Source organism: Haplochromis burtoni, unplaced genomic scaffold (assembly GCF_018398535.1).
Source record: "Haplochromis burtoni strain Fernald_Lab_line unplaced genomic scaffold, NCSU_Asbu1 Contig_459, whole genome shotgun sequence".
In the NCBI taxonomy this organism is placed as follows: Eukaryota; Metazoa; Chordata; class Actinopteri; order Cichliformes; family Cichlidae; genus Haplochromis; species Haplochromis burtoni.
Genome location: NW_024582820.1, coordinates 37,363 through 48,797, shown reverse-complemented (window position 1 = coordinate 48,797; position 11,435 = coordinate 37,363). Strand labels below are relative to the sequence as shown.

At 46.0% G+C, this 11,435-nt stretch overlaps 1 protein-coding gene across 3 annotated transcripts in view; it reads right to left on the bottom strand.

The window, feature by feature from the left end:
- The window catches only part of LOC102301710 (LIM domain-binding protein 3), a 31,953-nt gene extending 25,775 nt beyond the window's left edge, over window positions 1-6,178 (bottom strand). The window contains exons 1-2 of one of the 3 annotated variants that reach the window (XM_042213597.1): window positions 4,300-6,178; window positions 4,028-4,213 (exon numbers count right to left, since the gene is read on the bottom strand). In XM_042213597.1, the coding sequence (XP_042069531.1) occupies window positions 4,028-4,123 (96 nt within the window). In that variant the 5' untranslated portion in view covers window positions 4,124-4,213; window positions 4,300-6,178. The remainder of the gene's footprint in view (window positions 1-4,027; window positions 4,214-4,299) is intronic. The other 2 variants (XM_005945829.3, XM_005945830.3) reach the window with 2 other exon arrangements.
- Between the last annotated feature and the right edge of the window lie 5,257 nt (window positions 6,179-11,435).

The following is an 11,435-nucleotide window of genomic DNA, read 5'->3' as shown; positions in this document are numbered from 1 at the left end:
CAGTAGAAGTCGTTTAGGGTGTTGGCTAAGAGCCTGGGTTCAAATCCCAGTAGAGCATGCTATACAACAGACCTGGTAAACAGGCTGAATGAGCTTTTATCTCTGGGCTGCACAAATGAAACCCATCATGTTCTAGATTCTGGATGATGTAGACAGCGTTGGCCTGACACTGAAAAAAGCTCCTGCAGTGTGTCCGTGCATATCCTGCTGTTACTAGACTGTCACCTGGACAGGATGACATTAGAAATATTGGCTAAAATCTGCAGAACATTTGGGCTTCTTAAACGCCATCTGTCACCTATTGCATACATAAATCCTTCACTCCAAATAACCTAAATCAGAGATGCTGTTTGTAAAATACTAAAAAACCGTTCAAAGGATAAAAACAGTGGAAATGACCTGGAGATGTTGGCTGTAAAACAAAACTGGAACCTTTTAGAGGGTGTGCAAACTGCGCAGAGACGTTTCCATGGATTAAAGCGGGACAAATCCTGCTCCGTGTGAACACTTCCTCACTGCTGCTGGTCCTTTAGAGGCCACCAGCTGCCACTGTTTCAGCCTCGAATCGTCCCAAACTCCCAGACACGACTTCAGAACAATCGCTGCTGCCGGCCTGAAGGAAGGACTGAAGTCATTTGGCTCTAAATATATTCAAACAAGGCTCCGACAGAGCGCAGAGGAACTCTGAGATGGAGAAGATTCATTACAAATCCTTTTAACTTAAAGCAGCAAAGCTTAAAGTGAAGCTCCTGCAGCTTCTCAACCAATCAGGGATGAAACATGCAGACTGTCCGGCACTGTGACATCACTCAGTGGTACACACTGTGGTACACTCGGTGGTACACACTGTGATACACTCGGTGGTACACACTGTATGGCAGTTATCTGCTACATGAGCTGGTCTGTGATCCAGTTAAAAAGTAAGAAGTCGTTACTATTTAAATAATCCAAGTGAGAGTCACACTGGACCTGTTTGACCCACACTTCACTCATGTTCAGGGGAAAGGGTGCATCTGTTGGGGACTATTTTGAGCAGCGGATTAATCCACATCTGTGCCGGTGCAGCGACATGCATTTCATTCCTTCTGGAGCTCTGCAGCTCAAAACATTGACGGAGAGATTTCGGGCTTTGAAGGAAAGCTTGGATGGGGAGGATCCTGTGACCCTGCTGATATTCTCTTTGAGCGCTGAGCAGCAGATTGGATCTAACTCAGCCCCATCTGCCTGTAAATCCCACCTCTTCACCGCCGCTCCCTGAACCTCATGCTCTGAACAATGAACCAGCGAGCAGAGAGGGATGATGGGAATATGAACACTGCTGAATTTCCTTCTTCACTGGTATTAGTTTGAGTCTGTTGAGCATTTGACAGGATGCAAGTGTGTCTGGCCTACAGCAGCAGTGAGAAGGGAAAGCAGACATGTCTAAATCATGGCAGCGTTGGCCGACGGAGCTGCTTTACATGATCCGCCAGCAAAAGTGAAGATGCATTTCATTTTAACCTCAGAATCGGTTATCAATTGGCGTCACACACGTTCATGTGCAGGAGTCACTGTGAAGGGCTTTTATTGTGAAAGGAAGGAACAGGAAGAAGCTCCATCTGACTTCCTGTCCTGATGGAGCAGCAGCAGGCTGCAGCAGGGTCGTTACAAACCGACTCAGGACGGAAAACGTTGACAGGGACGTGAACTTGGATCCGAGCCGACAATCAGGCAGAAACTGGAGGGTCGGATGGAAAAGGAAGGTCCTCGTTCTCAGTTCTTCACGTAGAGCATCATCGGCACTAGAGGTGAAACGAGGTCCATGTAGCAGAAGTCTGTTAATACTCATGAATCCACAGTTTATTCATAACTTTTTGTGTGGTTGTATGGTTGGTGTAACATGACTGTCACATCCCAGAGCGAGGAGCAGAGGTCCTGCCAGCCTCTCCGGGGTTAAACCGGTCGCTGACTCTCACACAGACAGAGGTTCTGATCGAGTCTTATTTTTGGCTCGTCTCCGGCAACGTGGAAACACCTCCCACCAACTCCGTCAGCGAGGCGCAACCTGAGAGGCAAAACCCGGGGCCAAAAACAGCTCCTCGAACCAGGAACACAAGATTTACTGTTCCTGTACGAGTGCTGCCCTGACACAGACATAAGGTCTCACTTCAATCATCAAGTGAAACAGTTTAAGAATAAAAAACTAAAAAGGTTCTGAATCGTGAGGCTTTGTTTCAGCCCTGTGACTGTTCTGGACGACTAAACATGGTTTAGTATCTCAAAGAGGACCTCCATCTTTCTCAGCCTGACGGAGGAGCTGCGTAAAGCGCGTGGAGCTGTTAACAAACAGCGCGCTCACAGAGGCTGATGAGTGTAACAGCTGAGCAGGGGGAGCGCTGAAGGTCGGCCATCCCCGAATGAATGAGTCCTCACAGCGTGTGTGTGTGTGTGTCTGTGTCTGTGTGTGCGCGTTTTTATCACTGCTGCTGTTGTAGGGTCCTAAATCTGTTCACAGTCATGTTGTGGGGACCTGCGTCTGTCTCTCCTGTGGGAGGACTCGGTTTAAGGTGATTGCAATGATGGAAACTGTGGATTACAGATGCAGTGAATAACAATGGAAGAGCAGCAGCACCCAAACACAACACAAAACATCTGTAGGCTAAATGTGTGGAACAGAGGCTCACATGAACATCTGGAACATCCTGCCAAGTTAAACAGTTTGAATAAAAGTACAGCAACATATATGAACCCCAGTAAACACAGCTCAGGGTCCAAAACCACCAAAGTCGGCTGGACAATAACTGCAAATCAGAAAGAAACATAAAATGAACCCGAGCCCATCACAAAGAGACGCACAAGAAAACTAACAGAAACACAACAACCCGAAAGGGTCAGAGGCTTGAACTACAAGAAAGACACAAAACTGCCAAACTGAGCTGCAAAAAGACGACTTACAACCTGACAAAAGACACAGAATTACCTGAACGAACCAGGACAGACGCAAAAAACAACTGAACAATTAAAAAAACGTTAAAAAGACCCAAAACACAAACAAACCCCCGAATTTAACAACCACAAAAAGTCTCAAAATCACTAAAAAGAAAAGAAACCCAAAGAATTTAACTACACAACAACTGCACCAAAAGGCAGAAATACCAGAGAGAGAGACATTTAATGACCGTAAAAGGAAAAGAAACTAAAATTAGATGCAAAACTACAGAAATGAGTTGTTCAGTATCTCCAAAATCATGCAGACTAGCTGCACTGCAAACCCAAACAGCCCACAGAGACACCAAATAACAGCAAGAGGACAAAAACAATCAGCACTGATGCAACGTGACCTGAAAAATGCAAAACTGCCAACAAGAGGCTACACAAAGCTGCAGCCACAGCTTTTGTCCCAACACATCAGGCATCACATCCAAAATCACCAAACAGAACCCGACACAGAGGTCAAAGGTCATCAACATCCCACCAGCAGATTACAGTGGAGCTGCAGGAACTTCGTCTCTCCATCTGTCCAGAGAGGCGAGGCTCCAAAAGCAACACCAGCTCCAGTTTCAGGCCTCCACCTCTGCTTCGGCCTCCCTACCTGACCGGGGGGGTCGACGGGCTTCACTGATTCAAAAAGAAATCAGCCACACATCAGAGATTATGCCCCGAAGCAGCCACGTCTCCTCAGCTGGACTCGAAATGGAATTAGTCTACAGCAGGTTGAGTTTAATGACTCATGAGCACGTCGAACAGACCCGAGGCTCACACCAGCTCGGATTTTAAATATTAATCATTAAAGTTTCAGTAACAATGCTGAGGGGAATTTTGAGCTTTATTTTGAAAGAATACAGATGACAGGAAATAAGGCAGGACATGCAACAATGGTTTGCATCTTAAACCGTCCCAGCTTCGTCTTTCTAGATTCATTCCCTTTTGTAACACCACTAAGGACTCAGACTGGGACACAGATATCAGAGACTCACATCTTTCAGCCAAACACAGAAATTGGGCGAAGCTGCAGGTGAAAAAGTGCGTTTCCTGTCCGATTTCCTACCCTGGAGATGGTCAGCGGCATGTTGAAGTCCTTGCCCCCCTGCAGCCTGAAGCCCCAGGGCCCGGGGCCGGGCAGCGACACGGTGTAGGTGCTCATTCTTCTTCCACACAACTACAAAGATCCTTCAAAGTCAGAGCAGAGTTTCTGGACAAACCCACCGGCAGCTGCAGGAGACACGGGACGGCTCTGAAAGCAAAGAGGCGATAGAGAGAGAGGGCGTGAAGCAGGTGAAGCAATCACGGAGGAAAGAAAAATGAGTGAAATGCACCAACCGGAGAGGAAGCGAACGAGTCGCAGCAGCTGAGAGGAGAAAGAGGAGGACCTGCCTGCTCGGACGGGCTGAAGTGACAGCCTAAGAATAGCCTCAGACAGTGGTGTGGCATTGTGGGGGGGCGGTGGGGTGAGGCGGGGTGAGGCAGGGCAGGGGGGTCTGCAGGGAAAGGAGGGGGGGTGGACTTATATGGTGTGAAAGGGGACACCCGGTATGCCAGGCTCGCCGTGATTCACAGCGGCTAATATAGACCAGCAGATTCTTCTAGACCCTCCTCACTGCCCCCCTCAATCATGCAGCGCCCAGGGTCTCCCACGCATCCAATCAGGGGCAGCGTCAGGAAATGTCTCATTATCTCGGTGGCGATAAAGCCCAAACAGAAAGGCCACGAGTGGAGTGGCACTGATAGCTTAAAGGTCAGCAGGTTCAAATCCCTCCACGGGTCGCTGCCGAAGGCGTCAGCGAGGCCCGAGCCCGACTTCACCCGTCAGGGGAACGCTCTGAGCCTCGTGGACCCAGAAGAAAAGTGTCCACCTGTCAGGACTGTCCTCAGGTTTACCCCAGCCTAAAGGACTCCAACACCTACAGAAAACTACAAACATGACCGCCACAGAGAGCCAGTGCAGCCAAAAACAGAGCCGATAACCTCAAAGAACGGCAAAGTAATCACACAGAGATAAAACCTCTCAACATCAGATGAAATTTATCTTTACAAAGATTCAAAAGTAAACGATTAATGTCCGACAAAGAGAAGCACGATGACCACAACAGGACTCAGCTGCCACAAATAGACCTCGAGAGGACGACAGCTTAGAGAGACGCAAGACACAAAATGATAACGAAGAGACAAAAAAGCCTCAAATTAGGTGGAAAATGACAAAACGGGACAAAAACTGCTACAAAGACACACAAACAGACCCCCAAAAGACAACAATCCACAAATATTAGCACAAAAACTAGAGAGAGGCAAGAAAGAGCCAAAAACTGCAGAAACAATCACAGAGACGAGCAAACACACACGAGGGAACCTGACAGGACAAAATGAGAAGCCCAACAAAGTGAGTCTGAATCAGCACATTCAGTGTTTTTAAAGGCGACACACGAAGCCCACGAGAGCATACGGGTCAGATGTTATCAGGGTAACACCACCTTCTGCCTGATGGTGGGCAGGGTGGTGTCAGTGCGCACACTGGGAACCAGAAATGCTGTTTGTAGGTGTAATTTGGGGGGCAGAGTCACACCTATAAATCTCACGTTTTTAATTCAGGTGGTGCTCCGTGTGTTGTATGTGGTCTTCATTAAATATGATAAAGTCTGTGAACTTTCCAAACACCTGAGGAGGCTGCAGGACTCTAAACAGCCCAGGTACACCTGTACACCACAGCACACCTGTGGACGCCCCGAGCACACCTGTGGACGCCCCGAGCACACCTGTGGACGCCCCTCTAACAGGTGCGTGTCAGATGGAGTGAGGCATTGTGGTTAAAGCGCTAGCCAGCTAAAAAGGAGATCGTGGGTTTGAATCCCAGCACCGCCTGCTTATTAACAGGAAGATGAAAAAGCAGCTCTTCTCTCCAAGCAACAGTGAGTCAAAAACCACCAGAGGTGCAGAGCCCTCACTGCTCACACAGGCTGGGGGCGATCGGCCCTCTGCACCGACTGACAGGCTGATCCCAGAGCAGCGCTGAGCCTGTTATATCACCGGCTAAGTTTAGACTCTGAGAGGCAGAGTGGACTGGGACGGAGCTGTTTAAGGTTTTAGAAACTTTTATTGTTACTGAGCTCTCCCACAGTATCTGAGGATTACACAAACCATCCATCTATAACAGTCCTTACCAATGTTCCCTCTAAGCTGCGCACGTGCAGCTAACCCACGTGGTTGACAGGCTATGACAGCGTCCTTATGTGCCGACACCGGTGTTGATGTGGAGTGAAGCCACGTTAATGACAACGTGTACAACCATTGGAGATGTGAGCAGGACAGACGGAACAACTGACGGAAAAAGTGTGGACTTTATACCAGTTTTTAAATTGTGTTGATCGGCCACGTAAAACCAGAGTCATGATAAAATATCTGCAGTGTTTGGGTTTCTTCCTGAATACTGTCGTTGTTTATATTTACTGCAGGAAGAAACAGTAAAAACGGCGTTTTATAAGCCTTTCCTATTGGTGGAAAAATGTACCATGTGGACCAATCAAAACATGATATGGCAACATGGCATTTAGATGTTTAGGGAGGGGGAAGTTTTAGGAGTGACGGCGTGTTTGAGATGTGAGAGATTTGCGACGTTTAGCACAAATCTGGTATATGTGTGTAGTTAGTGTGTAGTTAGTGTGTAGTTAGTGTGTAGTTAGTGTGTAGTTAGTGTGTAGTTAGTGTGTAGTTAGTGTGTAGTGTGTAGTGTGTAGTTAGTGTGTAGTGTAGTGTAGTAGTTGTGTGTGTCAGAACAATGAGGCGACTGCTGAGTGTTGCAGGTGTTACAGCAGTGACACATCTGCTGCTGTCAGGCCTGCAGGTATCAGGCTGTTGTTCATCTCATAGTGGACAGGAATTGTTTTTTGGAGCGGCACAAATAATTTGATGCAGAACAGCTGATTGTTCTGTAAATAGTTTGAAATGTTTGTTTAAAAAACACCTTGGCTGCATTTTTAGGTAAACAGCTGCAAAAAACTTTGTTGTTTGCATAACTCAGTTACTTTATTGAAGAAGTAACTATATAATTAATTTCCCAGCATTGGTCATTATTTACTGTATGTTGCAGACAGAGTTACAGACTCTCTCCCAGACTCAGACTCATCATACAAGTCAGAGCTTTATAAAAAAATAATAAGAAAGTTGTGTTTTCAAAATTGGAGTTCAGGTTATTTTTCCTTCCAATAGTGTTAACATGCTGCACAGGTCATGAACAAGATTTGTTTACATTTTCATTGTAAGTGGGCTAAAGCAGTTAATTAAAAGTCGTCTAACATAAATGTAAACGCTGTAATTTGATTATTTTAATAAACATGTAACTTGGATGATTCGATGCTGGCGTGACCACAGTGCACATGTCTGCTGTCGCTCACAGTGGTCCACGGGACGCTCAGGGAGTTTGTGTGTTCGCTCAGACACATGGAAGATTAGAGGGAACATTGGTCCTGACTCATAACAATCATCACTAAAATCTCACTGACAAACTGCAATGAGTGTTATAAACGCGTCAGAAAAGATCGCTTATTTATCCATAAAAGGAACGCATGCTCAATGGTTTTTCAGGGTCTAAGTTAGGAGTGTAAATGTTTAACCAACACTGAGAAACACCAAAAGCTGCAGTTCCTGTGGCGTCCAGCAGAGGCAGCAGTGAGTCAGTCTCCATAGACTCCCATGTTAAAACTTTCCAGCACAAACAAACATTTGTTAGAGCCTGATACACAAACTGTTTGGTCTCTGTGGATCATTTTGTGGCTGCTTCAAAGTTAAGAGTTCAGAAACGAATTGCTGTGACCATCTTGACCAGATTTATTTCCCACTTAAAAAGATAAATGGCTTCTCAGTAGACCCGCTGCTCAGATGCCTTGATGATATAAGGGCCTGGATGGCTTTGAACTTTTTACATTTTAATGAACAGAAAACAGAAGTGATGGTTTTTGGTGGCGCTTCTGAGGCCACTATTATAGATCTTGGTTCACTGGCACAGTATGTTAAACCAGTCATCACTAATCTGGGAGTTAAAATAGAGGCAAATCTTAAACTTGAAAGCCAGGTCAGAGCTGTTGTAAGATCTAGCTTTTTTCATTTGAGGGAATTAGCCAAAATAAAGCCTATCTTATCGAAACAGCATTTTGAGACAGTAATCCATGCCTTTGTTACTTCTAGGCTGGATTATTGTAACGCACTTTATTTTGGGGTTAGTGATGCGTCCATTAGGCGCCTGCAGGTTGTGCAAAATGCTGCAGCACGTCTTTTAACTGGAACAAAAAAGTTTGAGCACATTACCCCAATTTTAATTTCACTCCACTGGCTACCTGTACATTTTAGGATTGTTTTTAAAATTCTCTTATTTTGCTTTTAAATCTCTTAATGGCCTGGCCCCCCCCTACCTCTCGGAGCTACTACAACCATATACACCTCCCCGTTCCCTTAGGTCCGCCAATCAGCAGCTCCTTAAGGTACCAAAAACTAAGTATAAATCTAAAGGTGATCGTGCTTTTGCTGTAGTTGCTCCAAAGTTGTGGAATGATCTACCCTTGCATGTTAGGCAGGCCTCTTCTCTCTCTGAATTTAAAAGTCTTCTTAAAACATATTTATTCGCTGAAGCCTTTGGCATTGATTAGAGGGGTTGACTCAATTTGTTTTGACATGTTTCAATTTATTTTAGTTTTTTAGTTATTTATTTTATCTTATCTCATTTTAATTTTCTTTACTTATGCTTTTAGCATGTACAGCACTTTGTGAACTCTGGTTTTATGTTAAAGTGCTTTATAAATAAAGGTGGTATGGTATGGTATGGTATCTTTTATATACAGTCTGTGGTTAAGCCAGAAATAAGGAGCTGTGGGTTTAATGTGCAGGCCTGGCTTCTGTTACTCAGAACTAAAATGAAGCTTTGTGGATCAGCACTGCAGGGACGTGTAAAGCGAACCCTGCTGACCCTCAGCGAGGAGTTTAAAACACAAACTGAGTCAACCTGAAGGCATGAGAGCGGAGGGGAAACCATCCACAGCCACAGCAGTGACACTGATCCCCCCCAGCATAGAGCCACAGCTGACCTCTGAGCATGTGTGAATAGTTTGTCATTTTAAACAGCTTCTTAATGGAGCTGCCTCTTTACATGAAAGGTCAGCTGGTGAGTTACAGCCTGCTGTGTCTGTAAACATCAGCTACATCCTGTTTGTGAAGACAAACTCACAAACAAACGTAACAAGATAATGAAGCTCTAAAATCTGAGTCCAATAAAAGCCTCAGACGTCACAAAGTCGCTATTACTCTTCCTAAACTCGACGCTTCCGGTTTCTGCTCTCAGGTGGTCTGCAGACTGACACCGCCCACCTGCTCTCTGCTCCGCCCAGCTCAGCGCACAGAACCCAACGCACACCCTCAGAATAAGTAAAACCCACCAGGTGAGGCTTCAGGCTCCTCTTCTGTCATACCTGAGAGCTGACCCCACCCACCGACCCGGTGAGCCGGGAGAAGCTGTCGGTGGGACCGGCCGCAGCAGCTGCGAGCCGGCGGGCGGTGCGACTTGTTGCCGGTTGTGGTGGTGATGCAGGAGGTGGAGAAGGAGGATTAAACAGTAGAAAGCAGAGGGTGGAGACGGGAGGAAAGGGTCTGAGAGGCGGGTACCTGCCGTCGCTGTGCAGCTCCGACACACCGAGCGGAGTGGCCTGCCGCGATCACGGGATCCTGCTCCGCTCCTCGGGCACAGAGCAGCAGGGAGGCCGGGGGCAGGAGGAGGGCAGCAGGGGTGTTAACAGCGGATTTTCATTAGCAGGATTTTATTTAAAGAGGCAGGAGGCACCTGAAACCGCGCAGAGCTCCAGGTAAACACAGAAAACAGGAGCATCCGGAGCCAAACGCGTCACTCTGCGTTCATGTTCATCTATTTAATTATATCCGTAAAGAAACGAGCAAATACACTGAACGGGATTATGAAGGGATTAAAGAAATGACCTGTTTTGTATTATTAAACCTTCATTATAATCAGTCTAGTTTTTATAGGCCTGTGAAGTGTATTCATCACATTTCTGTGGTAAATACATGTTTAATGTGTGCAGCGTTAAACACGGGCTGTATAACAGAGACGACTCTGTGACGGGCATGTTTTATATCACTCATGAGCAGTGTTGGTCACGTTACCTGAAAAAAACAATCAGTAACTAATTACTGATTACTTATTTTCAAAAGTAATTAGTTACTTAGTTACTTTTTAAAGTAACAGCCTGAATAGGTGATAAAGTGATAGATCTTTCAGCCCAATTCTACTTTTTCTGCATAATCCATCCATCCATTCATCCATCAATTCACTTATCCTTTTCAGGGTCGCGGGGGGCGCTGGAGCCTATCCCAGCTGTCATAGGGCGAAAGGCGGGGTACACCCTGGACAGGTGGCCAGTCTGTCGCAGGGCCAACACACAGGGACAGACAACCATTCACACTCACATTCACTCGCACATTCACACCTAGTGGCAATTTGGATTAATCAATTAACCTATCCCCACAAGCTGCATGTCTTTGGACGGTGGGAGGAAGCCGGAGTACCCGGAGAGAACCCACGCAAACACGGGGAGAACATGCAAACTCCACACAGAAAGACCCCGGCCTGATGGTGGAATTGAACTCAGGACCTTCTTGCTGTGCGGCAACAGTGCTAACCACCGTGCCACCGTGCTGCCACGATTATATAGTTATAATTCTTTTAACTAAAGCTGATCAAGCAAATTTAATTGATATGCAACATTCGTATGACTGGTAAGAAACTTAGTTTAACTATTATAAACTTATTTTCTGGTCACATCTCCATGCTATCAGTAGAAATACTAAACTAGTTTTTTTGTGTTTAACTTTCACAGATCTTTCGAAGTTATAGATGTTCAAATTAAAACACTAGCATGGAAAATCATAACTAAAGGTCCACAATATAGGCTGCTGGGCCGCTATCTCTCCAGTGGTGCGTCCTGTTGCTCTATTTTCACCTGTAAAGCACAGGAGTGGGGAGGCGGAGGGTTTACCCTGGTGCAGGTGTGCCGCGGTCAGTGGAAGAATCCGCGAGTTTCTCTGTGAGTTTCCCATTACGTTAGCTACTCGGTGCTTGTTGGAAGTTTAGGGGTTTTTTCGCTGTAAAAAGAAGTTTTCTTCCCACGCACAGCGGACACTAATGTTTTTGTCACTTTTTATGGAATCAAACTCAAAGTAAGGTCAGTACTTCCACGCTTTAAACGCTGCACGCTCATACTCTCTCTGCACTCGATATGTGATCCATTGTTGATCTGCACACAGCTGTTGTCACGAACGCGCACTCGCTTACGTCACTGTCGTGAGACATCTCGCAAAAAAATCACGGTTTTAGTAACGCAGTAACGCAGCGTTCCTACGAGGAAAGTAACGGTAATCTAATTACCGTTTTTGCAATAGTAATCCCTTACTTTACTCGTTACTTG